General features: G+C 40.6%; 1 protein-coding gene across 3 annotated transcripts in view; it reads right to left on the reverse strand.

Annotated features, from left to right (window-relative positions):
- Positions 1-8705, reverse strand: part of NSG2 (neuronal vesicle trafficking associated 2) — a 57047-nt gene extending 48342 nt beyond the window's left edge. Inside the window, exons 1-2 of one of the 3 annotated variants that reach the window (XM_003781928.3) lie at positions 8472-8705; positions 7430-7580 (exon numbers count right to left, since the gene is read on the reverse strand). In XM_003781928.3, the coding sequence (XP_003781976.1) occupies positions 7430-7558 (129 nt within the window). In that variant the 5' untranslated portion in view covers positions 7559-7580; positions 8472-8705. Of the gene's footprint in view, positions 1-7429; positions 7639-8467 lie in introns of all 3 variants that reach the window. The other 2 variants (XM_023515179.1, XM_023515177.1) reach the window with 2 other exon arrangements.
- Between the last annotated feature and the right edge of the window lie 11017 nt (positions 8706-19722).

Here is a 19722-nt window from a genome sequence, read left to right on the forward strand (position 1 = left end):
AATAATAATGATAATAATGTTAATAACAGCAACAATAACAATAAAAGCTTCCCAATAAGCATTTACTATATGCTGAGCACTGTGATAAACATTTGACATATATTTTTCTCTTTTCATCCTGAAAATTCTTAGAGGAAGATGTTACTGACATAAGGAAACAGAGGATCAGAGTAGTTAATAAATGTGCCCAGGGTCACACAGCAAGTAGGTAGTGGAGTTAGGATCTGAATACAAGCTGTGCCACTGTATCACCACACTGTACATGCAGGGACACTGGATTGTACCATGGTGATTTCTCTATGTGTGAAAGAGAGTAAGTTACATCAGGTATCTTGAGACTGTTTCACCATCTGTGAAATGAGAGTGATTTTTTTAAATAGAAAATTTGATACATGCTCATGTATTAAAAAAGATGAAAATTATAGAATAAAACTCTTCAAACAGGCCCTACCCACCTCTATCCCTACTTCCCAAACATTTAACAGTTTCTGTGTGTCCTTCCAAAACTGTTTTCTGAATTATAAGAATAAAATGTACACATGCCTTTTTCCACAAATGGGATGGTTCCATAGCACTCTCTTTAGAGTTGTTTTTATGGAGCAATAGCACAGGTCGATCAGCCTCATTCTCATAATAATTGCTTAGCCCCGGTCCACCCACCAGAGCCGGTCTAATCCAGCCCTTCTCTTGGAACAGTCCAAGCTGTTCTCAGTTCTTTTAAATACAGACAGGCCTTCACATGCTTCAAAATACACACGCACAGGGTAACCTCCCACCAGTCGGAAGCATACCAGTCAAATGGTATCTACAGTTTACGTTTTCTAGACAATATCAAAATAGCCTCTGAGAAACATCGCACGCTACATTGTGTTATGTAACCCGCAAGAGTGAACAGAGGACAGGTTTGTCCCCAGAGTTATCAACACAAGGCATTATCAAATTTATTTTTCTGCCTATCTGACAGGTAAAACATTTTTATTTTGTTTAAAATTATGTTTTTAAATTACAGAGAATATTTTTAAATGGTTATGGCTCATTTTCTATCTATTTTCTGGAACTGCCTAGCCAGAGCCTTTGCCCCAATTTGAGATGATTTATAATCTGCCTCTTGAGCGCCTCTGACTCCCAGGGGCTGCAGGGCCTGGAACCTGCCGAGATGTACATTTCTACTGCTCCCTGGGGCAAGGCTGATTCTGTGTGATGGGGAGAAAAAGAAACCCTAGAGGAAGCCCAGGGAGAGGCCAAAAAAGGCACAGCCTCAGTCACAGGAGTGGGGGGCATTTGCCCAATCTCCTCCCAGGTCTCCCCTTCAAACTCCAAACCTCCACACCCACCCTTGAAACCCCATCCTTCCAGGCATGTGCCAATCTTCTTCCAAACCTATCCTCTTCAAGAGACATATTCTGGATGTTCAGAGAAAAAAAGGCAACGGTCCCAGTGAGAGCCCTCTGTGTGCCATGCACTGATTTAGGCCCATTAGACAACTGCCCCCATTGTTTCCTTCACAGTAATCCTGTTAGGTAAGTATCAGGCCTATTTTAAAGTTGAACAAAACATGAAGCCGACAGAGGCTAAGCAATTTGCTAAAATCACACAGTAAGTAAATCGCTTAGCTGAGATTTGAACCCATGTCTTCTGAATGACAAGGTGCACATGGTCAACCACATGGAAGTTGAGGCACTCCAAACATCCATCATGGTTCTCTAAGTGCTTGCTGTCCTTTCCTCCCACAACAGGAGAGCTGCCCTCCCTCGGGATGCATGAAGACATCATAGTCAACAGAAAGGAAAGGAGTGTTCGCCCAGAGCCCAGCAGCAGAGGACACTGCACCTGGGGCTTTGCTGGGGCAGGTGTGTCTGCCTGAGGTTTGCTTTCTGCGGACCTGCCACACAGTTGCTGACATGTCTCTGAACACCTGACCTGCACCCGGTAACTGGAGTATCCCAGCACACCTGCAAGCTAACCTCGCTGCACTGCTTCCCTCTGGCACGTCCTAGGCCAGCATTCCACTCTCTGAGACAGGACAGTAGCAACCTCGCAAAGAGATTGAGGGGACATCTGGGTTATTGTGGTTACTTCAATAAACCAAAGGCAGAAAGGCCCCAAAGGCATTTGATGTCTCCAGATTTACGTTCCAGCTTCTCAAGAGCTCACTCCCATGGCCACCCAACTGCTCAGATCCAAGTCGATTTCCCCACCTGTCAAGTGGAGAAATTGAGCCCCATTTCAAGTTAAGCCAGAGAAAGGAGGCATCATTCAGCCAGGATTCCTCACTGCCCACAGTGTGCCAGGCCTAATGCTACCAGGGTAGTGCAGAGCTGGGACCTTGGTCCTAGGGGACAAATAGTGCAGAGAGCAAATTCTCCTCCCAGGCTGCCTGGCTCCACATCCGCTACCGCCTACCTCCCCATTCCTGCTGCCACTGCCCCGTCCCACCCCCGCTTTCTTCCTTCACACTGGTCTTATACCTTTACATTTTTCCTCCACCATTCATGGTGGGGATGCTGCCGGACACCTAGTTGTCCCGACTTGAGGGGAAACTACTCTGGTGCTGCATGGAGGACTGACATGAGAAAAAGGCAGAGGGGCCCAGAAGACCAAGCATGAGGCTGAGCCTGTCCCTTGTCCCTAGGATGCCCACAGCAGCCAGAGCCATCTTCCAAAATCCAACTCTGACCCTGTTTCTCTCCTACTTAAAACCTCTTCCCCGAAAAGACACCAGCCCCACATGAACTGGTGCCCACCCTGCCTCATCTCCTAAGTCTCTGCATCCCCAGCTTGTAGCAGCCAACCCAGGGCCTGCTGGTTCCTCTGTCCTCCTCTGGGCCTGCCCTCTGCTCCCTGCTTTCCTCAACAACCCACCCCCAGGATGGGCAAGGCTGCTTCCTGGCCATCATCCCATCATAATTAGGTCCTCTTAAATTTTATCTTTCTTTACATTACAGCACCTCGTTCTTCCCTTGATAGCTCTTCTCTCAACGTGTGTCTGTACACTTTCACTTGTTTGATAGCCTGTTTGAAGTCCCTCTTCCCCACTGGACTGGAAGCTCCACAAAGGCAGTGGCCATGCTTCCTGGCTGTGTATTCATACCAGCACAGTGCCTGGTGCATAGACGGTATCCAACAGATTGGATGAGTGGGGGAATGGGTGAAGGAGGGAGGAAGGAGGGCATGAGAATGAATAACCATCAGTGTGGTAAGCACAACCACTGCCATATTCAGGGGTGGTCAGGGAAGGTGTCCAGGACAGCTGCTGGCAGAACGAGGTCTAGGAAGACGAGTATTGGCTTATCAGACAAGCGGAGGGATGAGGAGGGCCTGCTGGGCAGGAGGAATGGCCTGTTCAGGAGGAGGAGGCACAGAACACCCTGGAGAATGTGGGGAATTCTAGAGCAGGGCCTCTCAACCTCTGCACTGTTGGCATTTGGGGCAGGATAATTCTATGGGGACAGGGGTGATGCTGTCCTATGCTCTGTTGGGTATTTAGTAGCATTCCTGGCCTCATAAGATACCAGTAGACTCCTCCCTCCAGTTGTGACAATCAAAATGTCTCTGGACAATGCTGGATGTCCTCCTGGGAGGCACAGTCACCTCATTGAGAACTGCTGCCTTGGGTGGGGCTGGCCGGCTGGTGCATGAGGCCCAGCGTGAGAGCAGAATGGACAGAAGCCGGGGGCCAGATAATGAAGGGCCTGGAATGGCAAGGGGAGGATTTGGGGCTGCTACCATGTGGGGATGAGGGACAGGAAAGGGCTTCTGGTCCCAGCCCTGGGGAAGCTCAGGAGCAGCACAGAGGAGACAGCAGAGCCAGAGGGACAAGGGGCAGGAGACCACCTGAGGCAGATGCCGACCTCTGCAGCTCTGGGTGAGGTGCAGGGCATAGGAGGCTATTGTGTTCTCTCTAGGACCCACCCAGACCCCTCTGCAAGTCCAGGAGCCTGCCTGGAGGAGAATGGGGCGGGGGCAGCTACATCCATACAGGAAATGCTGTAGAGTTTTAGGGAGCACCCTCCCAGGGCAGTGCAAAGAGAAAATAATGGCACTGGGTACACTGGGGTTCCAACTCCAGCCCTTTCACTCTTTATCTGTGAGGCTTGGGCAGGACACTCCACTCTATGCCTCAGTTTCATCATCAGTGAAATGGGTGCACTAAAATCTGCCTGGCAAGGCTGTTGAAATGACTAACTGTAATAACACACATGAATGCCCAGCACAGCCCCTTCCCGAGCCCAGAGCAAGCACTTCAGACACGCCCACCCCCTCCACTGAGCCCTCAAAATGCCTCCTGATTTTCAGATCCCATACTACTGAAGAGTATTTAGTATGAATGACCCTGAAGAAGATTTGCAGCATTAAGTAGCAAGAACACTCTGCATGTCACATTTTCAAAAAGGGAAACCATGATGTAACCCTGGGGTCAAACATACTTCTTTCTGATGACACTCTCAGTGTCTCATACTCTCTGTCTGACTGGAACCCAATCACAGGGCTGGTGACTGTGTCAGGGCTCCCTTCACCTCCTCTTGAGAGGTGAGTCCCAAAATTACCACCCCCATTTCACACAAGAGAAGACAGAGGCTGAGGCAGCTTAAGAAACTTGCCCCAAATCCTCAACCAAAGCAGGCTGGTAAAAGTTGAAGCAGGGATTTGAGCCCAGCTGCAGTTGAGCCCCCTGAAGATGTAGCTTCAGAGTCCACACTGGTAACTGTCACATACTCCGAAGCACTTAGAGGACCTTTGGTTTCTTGAGTGGAATTTACTTTTAACACATCTGTTCTAACATCCGGGGGGAAAAAGATGTTTGCTCTTGTAATAATCATATAATTAAATATTAGCACAGAAAACTGCTAACACAATTCCCCACTCAGAGAAGGCAGAGACCCAAGGAAAGAAAATCAAGTCACACTAGGGGTCAGAGACTGAGCCTAAGCTAGAGACCATGTCTGGGGACTCCCAGGCAAGCTCTCTCCTTGTTTCTGCTGAGATAGAAGGTTCTAGAACAACACTGCCTGGGTTCTATACCCAGGATGCTTTACTAGCTAATTTCTTTGGGAAGTTACTTTACTTGCTCAGTGTCTGAGTTTTTTTAAAAATTGGATCCAAGTAACAATTTCCTTATTGGGACCTATTAACTAGTGAGAGAATGAAAGAAAAGTGTGTGTGTGTGTGTGTGTGTGTGTGTGTTCACATGTATCTTCAGGAACCACTCAAAAATGGAACTATTATTCTTTTATAGCTATTTTTGTGCACCCACTTTATGTATGAGGCCACATCTAACATTGTTCTGACCATCATGAGGCAGGCGTGATTCTCCCCACTTCACAGAGGAGGAAACTGAGGTCCACCTGGTGAAAGGCTTTGTCATGAGCATCAGAGAGAGCCTTTGATGTGCCCCTGAAGGGATCTGTGTTCACACTGGGACCCACTGCATCTTTCAGGATACATTGGTTCCGCCTTGTGAGTGCAGGTCCGCCCCGAGAGATAAGGCATTTATCCCTCAGGTTTTGAGATAGTGTTTTGGGAAATCTGAACTGGGTACTCAGCTATCAGATTGGTCTCCTCTCTCAAGAAAAAAACTAAAGTCCTTGGGGTGGGCGGGGAGAGGAAGGGGAGACAGAGGCCACAGTAATTTCTGGAGGACCTACAGGTGTATGGAAGTTTGGGAGAGAGGTGGCTTTTCCTTGCACACCTCTCAGGGACAGATGTATAGATCTGCGAGGCTATGGCTGTTGGACTCACAACCCCTTCAGAGAATATTCTCCGTTCTCCTCTTTAGCTTCCACTTATACTGGGGTTCCAATTCCAGCATTTCCACTTACTCTTCCTGTGAGTTTGGATAACTCAGCAAATTTCCATCTGTAAATGTGAATGCGTGATCCCTGATTTCCAGGGGTAATATACATCTAAAACAACTCAACTTGGGCTGCACACAAGAGTCACCTGGAGAGATCTTGTTAATACTGATGCCTGGGTCTCACCCCTACACTCACTGATAGAATTGTCCCGGGGTATAGTCTAGAAAGCAGGAGTTTTTAAAGAATCCCATAGGATTCTAACTTACATGCAGTCCAAAACCAAGAACCTCTGAGATACATGTAGCAGGCACTCAGTTAATACTACTCCCAATCATTTCGTTAGTGCTAATTGCCTATTCAGAATTTATTTTTAAAGACTTCATCGGTTTCTCAGGATGACACAAGAATTCTCCATTTCTGCTACCCCATCCCTCCACATTCTCATATCAACAACCTCTGCACTTTCAAAACAAATTACTCAGCCCCCAGCCAAGCCCTTTATCTAGCTTTGGCTTCTCTTCTGTTGATTGGATGGAGCCAATTGGTTAAAACACACAATGCCCTCCTGCAGGTGCCAATGAGAGAATCAAACAGATGGAATGATCCATTGTTCATTCTTCAGCCAGGAAACTCCATCACTGGCCTCCAAATCTCTCCCTTATAACGTGCAAAAGCTCACATAATAATGCTCCAGGTGGATCTGAAATGATACCGTTTCCCCCATCTGTGTCCTTATGTCCATAGCCCCAAACACCCCACCTTTGTGAGACTGCCCACCTCCATTCTTCATGGACTACTCCCATGTCAGGAGATGTGCCATCAGCCAGTCACTCATTTCCAGCCACGCCTCCCCCAAAGACACTCTCCTGCAGTCATGCTGTCCCCCCAAAGCACTCCATGCTTTGCACACGTGTACCTTTTGCATTAAAAATGCCTTTTCCTTCCATGATCTACCTGCAAGGTTTTACTCACCTTTAGAAGCCCAATTCAAATGTTCTCCTCTGCAGCTTACCTAACCTGTCCTCCAGTCCCAACCCCAAGCCCTCCCTGGGGCCCTCCTTCATCCCCTCCCCACCCCGACAGAACTGAATTGCTCCCACCCATGCACTCTCATAATCTTTGTCATGCTCAGGGATAGCAGGTATCAGGATGCATTATGTTAATACGGGATACTGGAAACAGATTTTGTAATTTTTCTTTTTGTAGCCAACTCCTAGTATAGGGATAGAGTCTTAGCAGGTGCGAATTGAATGCTTGTTGGAGTGAATCCAATTCTCTGTCCTCACATCTACACCAGTCAATTATTGAAACACCTCCCCAAAATAATCAAGACGGATTTTCTCTTTCACCATCTAGAAGCTTATTAGCATTCATCTGCTGTGATAAAACTTTAACAAGGGAAGATTAATTTTCTTGCCTCTGTATGTAGATATGTACCAAAGAAATGAATAACACTTACCATAAATCTGAAATAGCACAAGAGACGTCTTATCACTGGAAAGAATAACTACATTTTACAAGAACGGGAGCCTATTTGGTGGGTGAGGGAGTGAAAGGGCTTGGAGGGTGGAATTTTTTGCTGCTTTATTTCCTGAGATGAGGGTAACCAAGGAAAGAAAGAGCGCCTGCTTTACCTTTTCTGGAGCAGGCAGCTGTAAGTGATTAACCTCCAAGGGCGTGATGAGAGGGACGGTCTGGAAGCCATCCTCAACTGAAGGCGGCTTGGTTCCCTTCTCGCTGGGGTTACTGTTCAGCTTCACCATCCTTATGCCTTTCTTCCCAGACCTAAGGCGAGCAGTGGGATTCTGGTTACAACAGGAGGTGAGGCAGGGAAAGAAGAAAGCTGACGACAGAGAGAACAGCACTGTCCTCAACAGCTCCACTGGGGTGGCTCTCAACCTGGTGATCAGTCATTCATCTCCTGCTATATTTCCTGACATGATTCCCATTGTTCATGAAAACTTCTTTAATCACCAGAATATGCCACCTGCCCTCAGGCTCCAACAGCCCTCAAATTTAGGGGTCTCAAGGAAAATCCCATACCTACACACACAAAAAATACTAGGCTGAAAACAAATACCCAGGACCCTAGAGCTAATGCATTCACATAATCCCAGTGAGAAGATTGTTCTTAGTGCAAAATGAAATCCTATCATTTAGGGTCCCCCTGCAGTATGATAAATTTCACCTCATCATTCTGGTTGTTATTTTATTATATTGGTTTTTATTCAGGAGTACCCCTAAAACACAATAAATACATTTGATGTCTCTATGTGTTCCCTTTTACATCGTATGTAGATTGTACAGGAGATGCAATTTCCTAAAACAAAAAGGCTGGCTTGAATCTGATTCTGTTATTCAGCCATGGAATGCCTCCATTTCCTCAATAGCGAAGGGCCATTTTTTTTTTTTTTTTGGTTCCATGGAAAGTTAGCAGCCCCCATATTGCAAGATTGCCAACTAAATAAACAAATCACATTTATTTGTCTCCAGATCCCTTGGGAGTCAAATAGTGCTCCCTTCCCACCCCTAAAAGCTTAGCACAACTGAATTTCTCTTATCAATCCTGCTGATGGAACGTTATTAGACAAAACAGGGTTGCTATGAGGGCAAAAAGACTGGTACGGGGTGGAGGATATTGGGGAGTGGTTATAGCAAAAGCAAATGCCTACTTACTGTGCTGCACTCTTGGGGGTCAGAGCAGATTCTAGCCAATTTGAAGAGGAGGAGGACAGCTGGGAGTCCTCCCTCCTCAGCCTGAGCTTGCAGTGCTGAAAGGACAGCGCCTCGCGTGAGTCTGGATCCGAGCTTCTGAGAGCGAGGCGGGAGCGAGCGGGGAAGAGCTCCTGGCAGCTGCCTGCCTGCCTGCTCGCTCGCGCCCCCTCCCACTGGGGAACGGGCTCCCACACCATCTGTCATCTGGCACCACCTGCTGTTTCTTATGCATGGCCACAACCACTGCATGGGACAAAATGGTTTCGAGAAAGTGGAAGGGATTGTGGCCACACACACACAAACTACCACATAACAAGCAATCCTTGTGCATTTGGGATTGGAACTGGGAACGTAGGCACATTCATTAGGAGAAGGAATCACTTTCTAAGACGTTCCAGAACAGCAGTCTGAAACAGAATCGTTCAAGACATAAAACGTGTTTATGGTCTGTGGTCAGGAGAGAAGAGAAACTAATATTGACTGTGTATCTCCCGTGCAACGGGCACTTTTCCAGCCTCTTTCACACTGTTTCCCTCATTTGCAAAATGTGGTTCCTAACAACGTGTACATGACAGGGTTAATGTGAGGCATGAATGAGGCATATGCAAGGAGTGCCAAGCAGGGACACGGAACCGCTGCACAGGCCTCAGCTACCACTCTCACCACTGCACTGTGATCATACAGGTCAACCACCATATACACCAGAGCCGGGATTAGAACTGTGATCGTTGCAATCAAAGTTTGCATCTAGCATAGGACATGATTCGGCTTCCAGGTTGGTGTTTGGAATCAGAGAGGGCGAAGTCCTAGCTTCACCAGATTTATGGATCTTGAATATTTTGTATTCACTTTCTAAGTTCCTGTTTCCTTATTTTTGATGTGAGAATAATAACCCATCTGTTGAAAAGTGATTGTGGATATGAGAAGAGATTGTGCTCAAAGAAACTCTTTTTAGCTTGAGGACAAGGTTCCAAATGGCTGAACTACTGCATCTTTGGAGGTTGCTCTTACACTCTCCTAAAATCCACTGAGTTCGGGACTGTTGCTGTGAGTTTCTCCCAGCTATGGTTCAAATGGCTGTTGGCTGTTCATCCCCAACTGCAGTGCTGGTTATGATACACTTGATGAAGTCTAGCTGTCTTGACTTTTGTAAAAGCATTCGCTTTTACTATCAAAAGTATTCTGGTTTGCACAATAAATCGTTCTGTCTCCCTACTTTGCTCATGTGCTGAGCATGCACTCTGCTGGTTATTATAAAAGGCCAGGAGAAAACATACACTGTACATATATTGTTGAGCAATGAAATTGGTGTGCATGAGTGTGTGTGTGAGTGTGTGTGTGTGTGTGCTGGGAGCAAAAAAAGAGAGAGAGGGAGGGAGAGAGAACAAAAGAGAGAGAGATTTCTGAGACAATAAAAGCTACTAACACATTGAAGCTGCACAGCATGATACTGATAGAAGTATGGGAAGGAGGTGTTCCAATAAATGCTAGTCCCCCACTCCCTCCTTTCCAAAGACCTTGAGGATTTTCAGATGTAAATACTGTCTAAGGAAAATGCAGTGTAGATAACCACACTGTGGGTAAACGATGAACACTTGTGTTCCATACTGTTATTGCTGCCTCCAAAACAAAATTTCCTTTGACATGTTTAGTGATTAATTCACATCCAGAAATTGCACTTTTAATGGTCCCAAACTTCTGCATAAGAAAGAAAGCAATCAACAGGATGAAGAGTAACCCTACAGAAAGGGAGGAAATATTTGCAAACTATGCATTTGACAAGAGGCTTATTAACCTCCAGAATATCTAAGGAATGCAAACAACTCAACAGCACAAATAACCCAAACAATCTGATTTAAAAATGGACAAAATATCTGAACAAACATTTCCCTATAAATAGCTAACATGTATATGAAAAAGTGTTCAACATCATTAATCATAAGGGAAATTCAAATCAAAATCACAATGAGATATCACCTCATCCTAATTAGAATGGCTATTATTAAAAAGAGACCAAAAAATAATAAATGCTGGAGTGGATGTGAAGAAAAGGGAACCCTATGTACTACTAGTGGGAATGTAAGTTAGTATACCCACTGTTAAAAACAGTATGCAGGTTCCTTAAACAATCTAAAATGCAACCATCCCACAAAACAGCAATCACACTACTGGATTTATAGCCAAAGGAAATAAAATCAGTATGTCAAAGAGATATTTGTACTGTCATGTTTACAGCAGCACTATTGGCAATACCCAAGATATGGAATCAACCTAAGTGTCCATCAACAAATAAGTGAATAAATAAAACATGGCATATATACACAGTGGAATACTATTCAGCCATTAAAAATGAAATATTATCATTTGCAGCAAGAGGGATGAACTTAAAGAACATTGTGTTAAGTGAAGTAAGCCAGGCACAACAAGATAACTATTGCATTATCTCACTTATGTGTGGAATCTAAAAACATTAATCTCATAGAAATAGAATAGTGATTACCAAAGGCTGGGAGGGTAGAGGGCAGGGATGGAGGGGTAGAAATTGGTCAATAGGTACAAAGTTATATTTAGATAGAACGAATGAGCTCCTGTGTTCTGTTATACAGTAGGGTAACTATGTTTGACAATATTGTATATCTAAAAGAGAATTTTGAATGTTCTCATTCAAAGAAGGAATAAGGAAATGGATACGCTAGATACTCTGATTTGATCATTACACAACATATACGTGTATGAAATCATCATACTGTACCCCATAAGTATGTAAAATTATCGTGCGTCAATTTAAAACAGAATAAAGAAATTCTAAGAAAAAAGGGCTGTCTCATGACAATAGGAAATCCAGATTTCCTGATACATGGAGCCAGGTAGGAAGCTGCAGGAAAAAACAGAGCTGGAGTGATGTAGAAGATTTCCTCCTTATTAAAGAGGTTCTTTTTATTTTTTTCTTTCCTAGTTATTTTAAAATATAGAATAGATTACCATAAACTATAGTTTTTATAGTTCACAACAAAAAATAAAACATCTTCTGATCGAATTTTCAATGCAGGTAGATGTAATATGTAGAACAACTACAACACAGAGTGGAGGCTGAAGGGATAGTACTGTAGGGGGCAGTGCCTGTGGCTCAAGGAGTAGGGCGCCAGCCCCATATGTCAGAGGTGACGGGTTCAAACCCAGCCTCTGCCAAAAACTGCAATAAAAAAGATTGGAAGAGGCTCGGTGTCTGTAGCTCAAGTGGCTAAGGCACCAGCCACATACACCTAAGGTGGTGGGTTTGAATCCAGTCTGGGCCCGCTAAACAACAATGACAGCTGCAACAAAAAAACAGCTGGTCATTGTGGCAGGTGCCTGTGGTCCTAGCTACTTGGGAGGCTGAGGCAGGAGACTCGCTTGAGCCCAGGAGTTGGAGGTTGCTGTGAGCTGTGATGCCACAGCACTCTACCCAGGGGGATAGCTTGAGGCTCTCTCTCAAAAAAAAAAAAAAAAAGGGATACTACTGTGGTCATATTTCCATATTCCACTTGAAGTGGTGAAAGTATTGATTCCAACTAAACTGTGAAGTTAAGTGTGGTTAGTGTAACCTTTTGAGCAACCAAGTATATCCATAGCAATATAGTCAAATGCAATGGATAAATTAAAATGGGACATGAAAAAAGTTCAAATCACCAAAAGAAGACCAAAAAAAACCCAGAGGAATGAAACAATTGAAGGAACAGAAGAAAACAAATAATGAATAGTAAACTCAAATATAAACATATCAATACTCACATTAAATGCAAACAAACCAATTAAAAACAGAGTTTGTGGAGATGGAAGAAAAATATGAACCAAAGATATGCTGCCAAGAAGAAATTAACTTCAAATATAAAAATATATTCATATTCAAAGTAATGGGATGGGCTCTCAGCTTTCAGCTCAGAGCCAGCCAAGGTGCAACAATCTTCTGGCATCCTACATCTGGTTTCATCCAACACCAGCCACCTCTCCTGTGCTGTCCAAGTTCAACCACAAGATCAAAGTTGTGTACCTGAGGTGTACTGGTAGAGAAGTCAGTGCCATGTCTTCTCTGGCCCCTAAGATCAGCCCCTAGGATCTATCTCCAAAAACTGTTGGTAATGATATTGCCAAGAGAATTGTTGACTGGAAGGGCCTAAGGATTACAATGAAATAGACCATTTATTTCAATAAAGGATCATCTTACAAAGATCATCTTTTTCAAGAAAGGATCATCTCAAAAAGAGAGAGAAAAAAAAAATGAAATGATAAAAAAAAGATACACCAGAATAACACTGACCAAAAGAAAGCTGGAGTATCTATATTTATATCAGACAAAGTAGGCTCCAGGCCAAAGAAAATTACCAAAAAATAAAGAGGAACATTACATATGATAAAACAGTCAATTCACTGAGATACTTAAAAATCCTAAATGTAATGTATGAACCTAATAACAAAGATTTAAATTATATGAAACAAAAACTAATGTAACTAAAAAGAGAACCAAAATCCCACAATTACAGAGACTTCAATATATCTTTCTCATTAATTGAATGATGGAATAAACAGACAATTAGCAAAGATATAGAACAGAGTTTTTCAGTTTCAGAACTATTAACATTTTAGACTGGCTAAGTAACAGGGAAGCTGTCCTGTGCATTGTAAGATGTTTAGCAGATTTCCTGTCTTCTACCTTCCAGATACCAGCAGCATCCTCCCCCCAACTTGTGACAATCAAGCATATTTCCAGACATTGACAAATGTCCCCTCAGGAAAGGGGACAAAACCACCCCCCATTAAGAACGACTGCTGTAGAAGAACAGAACATCATCAACTAATTGGATCTAACTGACATTTATAGACTACTTCATTCAACAAGAGAACAAACATTCATTAACTGCACAGGGAACACTTACCAAGGTAGATAATATCCTGTGCTGTAACCAAACCTGAGCAAATTTTCAAAAATGGAAGTAAGACAAAGAACGCTATTCTGACTATAATGGAATTAGACCAAAAATCAATGACAGAATAATAACAAGAAAATCTCCAAACAGTTGGAAATAAAACAACACACTTCAAATAAAACATATGTCAAAGAGAAGGTCTCAAGGGAAATTAGAAAATATTTTTAACTCAACAAAATAAAAACATAAACTATCAAAATTCAGAGAGCAAAGCTAAAGTACTTCTTTAGAGGAACATTTACAGCATTAGATGTGCATATTATAAAAGAAGAAAGATTTTAAATAAATCATCTAGCTTTTCACCTGGATAAAAGGAGAGTAAAATAAATCCAAAGAAAGTAAAAGGAAAGATAGTAGAAGAACAGAAATCAATAAAAATAGAAAAATAGTAAAGCAAATCAATGAAGCCAAACACTGATTCTCTGAAAAAAACATGTAAATTTGATAAACCTCTAGAAAGACTGACAAAGAGGAAAGAGAGAATATACAAATTACCAATAGCATGAAAAACAGAGAAAGTAACACTGTGGAGTATGCAAACATTAAAAGAATAATAAAAAATGATTGCAAACAATGCTATGTACATAAATGGACCAATTCTGTAAAATCCATAAACTATCAAAACTCATCAAAGATGAAATTATAATCTTAATAGTCCTAGCTGTTAAGAAAATTAAATTTGTAGCTAAAATCTTTACCAGAAAAATAATCTTCAAGTCCAGATAGTTTCACTAGTGAATTCAATCAAATATATTTTTTAATAACAGCACCAATTCTATATAATCTCTTCCAGAAAATAGAAGAGGGGATAAACAATTTCTGACTCATTCTATGAAGCCAGAATTACTCCAATACCAAAATCAGACAAAGACTGTACAAGACCGAGAAAAAAAAAAAAGAACCTACAGGTCAATATACCTCATAAACATAGATGCAAAGATCAATAAAATATTAGCAAATAAGTCCAACAGTAAATAAAAAGAGTAACACACCATAAACAAGTGAGCTTCATTCTAGTATTGATGGAGAAAAAAGCATTTAAATTCCATTTACAATAAAAACTGTCAGGAAACTTGATACAGAAATAAATTTCCTCAGACTGATAAAGGGTACCTTTATCTAAAAAAAAAAAAAAATCATGTCTATTGTCATTAGTCCTATTCAACATCATCCTTCAAAGTATACCAGCCAGTGCAATAAGACAAGAAAATTAAGTAAGAAGCATACTTGGGAAAGAAGAACTAAAGCTGATTGTTTACATAGTAAATCTTAAGAACTCTATTTTTCTTAATTCCTAGACCTAATATACTATAATAGGTGGGTTTAGCAGTTATAGATACATGGACAGATACAAATTAATCTTCTTTCTTTTTTTTTATTCTTTCATACATAAATCATAAATGCATTTATGCCATTATAGGATTCAATGTGATGATTATTTATACAAATTGGAATGCTTACATCCTATTAAACAACATAGCCTTCACCACTTTTACCCTATTACAGGATTAAAACATTTATGCTCTACACCTGATAGATCCAACTTGTACTTGCAATATGCTCCATAGGTGTGGTCACCCTACCAACCCTCCCTCTATCAACCCACCTCCCTCCCTTCCCCTCTCCTTCCCCTTCCTTCCCTAATCCTAGGCTATAGTTGTGTTTCATTTTTCATATGCAAGTGTGAGTGATCATAAATTGTTTTCACAGTAGTACTGAGTACATTGGATATTTTTTTTCCATTCCTGAGATACTTTACTAAGAATATTTTCCAGCTCCATCCTTGTAAACATAAAAGAGGTAACATCTTCATTTTTTTAATGCTGCATAGTATTCCATGGTATACATACACCACAATTTATTAATCCATTCATGGGTTGATAGGCACTTGGGCTTCTTTCATGACTTGGCAATAATGAATTGAGCTGCAACGAACAATCTGGTGCAAATATCTTTATTGCCAAATGATTTTTGGTCCTGTGGATATACTCCTAGAAGAGGAATTGCAGGATCAAATGGCAGGTCTATATTTAGATCCCTAAGTGTTCTCCAAACTTCCTTCCAAAAAGGATGTATTAGCTTGCATTCCCACCAGCAGTGCAGAAGTATTCCCTTTTCTCCACATCCATGCCAACATCTGAAGTTTTGGGATTTTGTGATGTGGGCTACTCTTATTGGAGTTAGATGGTATCTCAGAGTAGTTTTGGTTTACATTTCTCTGATGGTTAATGACAATGAGCATTTTTTCATGTATCTGTACACCATGTGCCTAATCTTATTTCTATATACCAGCAAAGAATAATAAATAAACCAAAATGTTCTTAAAATACCATTTACATTTCAACATAGATTTGAGAAAAAAATAACAAAAGAAACCTAAAAAAGAAAAAAAGCATAGAAAATACCATTTACAATAGCTTCCCAAAATAAAAACATTTGGTATAAATCTAGCAAAATGCATATAGGATCTGTATGGTGAAAATTACAAAATACTTCCTTTTGAAAGATCTCATAGACCTAAGTAAATAAAGACATAACAAGTTCATGGACTGAATATTCAACATAGTAATGACATAAATTTTATTTTTAAACTTGATCTATGGATTAATTTTCATTCTAATCTCTAGCAGAAATTTTTATAGATAAAGAAGATCATTCTAAAATGTATACAAAAAGGCAAAAGGACTAGAACAACCGAACAATTCTTTTTTAAAAAGAATAATATTAGAAGAATCACACTATCTGATTTTAAGACTTACTATAAATCTACAGTATTTTACTCATTACTATAATGGCAATGTAAAAATATGTAGATTAATAGAAGAAACTAGAGAAAACAGAAATAGACTCACACAAATATGGCTAATTAGTTTTTGACAAAAGTTAAAATGCAATTCAATAGACAAAAATAAATAGTCTTCACTGTATATCATATCTAATCTTCACATTGTACCTCATAAATGTATACAGTTATAATTTTAATTAAAAATTAATAAAAAATACTCTTTTCAGAAAAAGGTGTTGGAACATAAAACTTGACCTAAGACTCATAACTTACACAAATATAGACCATAAATTTAAAGTATAAAACCATGAAATAGTGGTTCACAACCTGTGGGTCATGACCCCTTTGTAACAATAAAAATATATCCTGCATATCAGATATTTACATTATGATTCATAAAGTAGCAAAATTACAGTTATGAAGTAGCAATGAAAATAATTTTATGGTTGGGGGTCACCACAACATGAGGAACTGTATAAAGGGTCGTGGCATTAGGAAGGTTGAGAACCACTGCCATAAAATGTTTAGATTAAAACACTGAAGATACTTCGGCATGTGATGGGTGCTAAAAATAATAAATAAAAATGAAACACAGGGGAAAATTTTTGTGTCCTAGGGTTCAGACAATAGTTCATACACTTAACACCAAAATCACAATCTGTAAAAGATAAGACTGATAAATTAAAGTTCATTAAATTTTAAACTTTTACTTTGCCAAAGAGTCAAAGACATTGTTTAAATAAAATGAAAAGACAAGCTACAGACTGGGAGAAAATATTTTCAAGTCATGTACCTGATGCAGACTCATATTCAGAATACATAAAGGCTCTCAAGACTCAATGATAAGAAAACAGTTTAAAAGGAGAGAAAGAAATTGGACTGACATGTCATCAAATAGGATGAATAAATAGCAAATAAGCACATTAAAGGATGTTAAAATCGTTAGCCATGAGGGTCCTGGAAGAGGACATAATTAATAAGCTTTCCTGTGAATAAGTCTATCAGATCCCTTCCTGAGAGCTCATTTTTATATAGAATAAAATGGAGTATGATTAAATGGAAGAAAGCAGCTTAAAGGAAAGGAAGAAATCCTCTGAAGGTAAACTTTACCTGCTTCCCAACTTTATCCAAGGAGGCAATAATGTAGAGTGGGAAAAAGATAGATGACCCAGTTGACACGGGGTTTTCAATTCACATGGTTCCAGGCCTCGAAGAACTCAGAATCCCTTAAAACAGACTGGACTAACAGACTCAGTAACAGATAATTTCATAGGCCTTCCTGTGTGCCAAGCACTATGAAAAAGACTTTTGAAAGCGCTGTTTTAATCTTAACAGCTAAGCTCTGAAGTGATGATAATAATACCTGACATTTATCTAGTACCTACTACACATATGTCCCAAGCACTAGACTAAGTGCATATCCCATGTAATAGCATTTAAGTCTCCTGATTACCTTGTGAAATCAGTACTGTTAGTATCCTTGTCTTACAGATGAGAAAATCAACCTCAAAGAAGTGACGTCCCAGTGTTAAATAGCTAGGTAGGCTGTACAAAACTGCAACTCAGATCTCTCCGAATCGAGACACTAACATGATTACTATGACAAAGAAAGTCCATTACCCACTTCTAGCTTAGCGACAGAAAAGATTTCCTAAGGGAAACTCTTAGCTGACACCTGAGCACAAATAGGAATCAGGAAGGCAAAGAAGGTGAAGCTTGGACAAAGGCCCGGACAGTTGCCGGGAATGCTGAGTAGTCTGGTCTGACTGGAGTATAGGAGGAGCGCTCAAGGGGGGAGAGCAGATGTCAGGTCAGGAAAAGCTTTCCTGCGTGTATTCACCAAGACTCCGTGTTACCAAGTAACAAGTGTGTGGAGCTACCCTAGACAGAATCAGAAATGTATTGATTCAAGCAGCCCAGCTATGGGGACCACAGAGTTAGATGATCTGTCTATCTATCTACCTACCTACCTACCTACCATCTCTAGCGCTCTCTGTGCTAGCTTTCTCAGACCATCTTCCTCCATAAGACCTAAGTTAAGGCTAATAAGAGCCTTCAGGTCCACTTCTAGTAATGGCCACTGAGACTCCTTTCTATAAAGTATGTTTAATTTCCAAACATTCAGGGATTCTTCCAGATATCCTTCTGTTGTTAACCAACAACTCACTGCACTGTGATCAGAGAGTGTATTACACATGATATAATTCCTCTGAAGTTTCTTAAGACTTACTTTATGGTTCAGCATGTGACCAATTTTGGTTAATGTTTTATGTGCACTTGAAAAGAATGTAAAATTTTTTATTATTGGGTTCAGTTTTTTAAAGGTTAACATGCTCAGATTTGTTATTATTTTGGTCAAATATTTTTCTCACTTATTTTTTTCTCCTTCTATTCCATCAGTAACTGCAGTAGACATGCTAAAATCTCTCACTCTGTGAACTTACCTACATCTCCTTTCATTTATGTTAGCTTTTATTTTGTATATTTGAGTGTATGTAATTAGGTAGACAAAAATAGAGAATTGTTTCTGGTGGGTTAATTTTTTTTTTATCATGATGAAATATCCCTCTATCTCTATAACAGTTTTATGTCTTAAAGTTGACTTTATCTAGCTATGCAGGCTTTCTTTTGATTAATGTTTGCATGGTAAATAGTCTCACATCCTTTATCATCCAATCACTCTGAATTCTTATGTCTAAGGTCTTCTCTTTTGAAGCAGCTTATAATTGGGCTTTGAGTTTTATCCAGTCTAAAACTCTTTTTGATTGAATTATTCAGGTCATTTACATTAAATACAATTATTGGTATATTTTGGGTCTAATCTACCCTCTTACTATTTGTTTTTTACATTTTTCATCTGTTCTTTATTATCTTCTTTTTCCTTTCTTGCCTTCTTTTGGGTTATTTAAATATATTTGTTACATTTTGCCCTTTGCTTTCTTTTTCCTTATTCCCTTTTTAGTATTTCAGTCACTACTCTAGAGATTACGATGTCCATCGGTGACTCATTATAGTATTATATAAATTAATATTTTTACTTCCTAGAAAATGCAAAGACTTCACACAAATTTACCTATTATTTTGTATTCCTGCTGTCATAAACTTTAATTATATATATATATATATTCAAAACCCATCATATACCATTATTATAACAAAACTTTAGTAAGTCAATAACCATTTAGATTTACCCAAATGTTTATCCTTTATATTCCTCTTTATTACTATCTGTGTAACTTGGCTTCTGTATAGGATTGTTTTATTCTGCCTAAAGAATACCTTTTAGTGGGCAGCACCTATGGCTCAGTGGGTAGGGCACTGGCCCCATATACCAAGGGCAGCAGGTTCAAACCCAGCCCTGATGAAACTGCAACAAAAAATAGCCTGGCATTGTGGCAGGTGCCCGTAGTCCCCGCTACTTGGGGGGCTGAGGCAAGAGAATTGCCTAAGCCCAAAAGCTGGA

The sequence above is a fragment of the Otolemur garnettii genome, unplaced genomic scaffold (assembly GCF_000181295.1).
Source record: "Otolemur garnettii isolate 467f Iridium unplaced genomic scaffold, OtoGar3 scaffold00003, whole genome shotgun sequence".
NCBI classification, from domain to species: domain Eukaryota; kingdom Metazoa; phylum Chordata; class Mammalia; order Primates; family Galagidae; genus Otolemur; species Otolemur garnettii.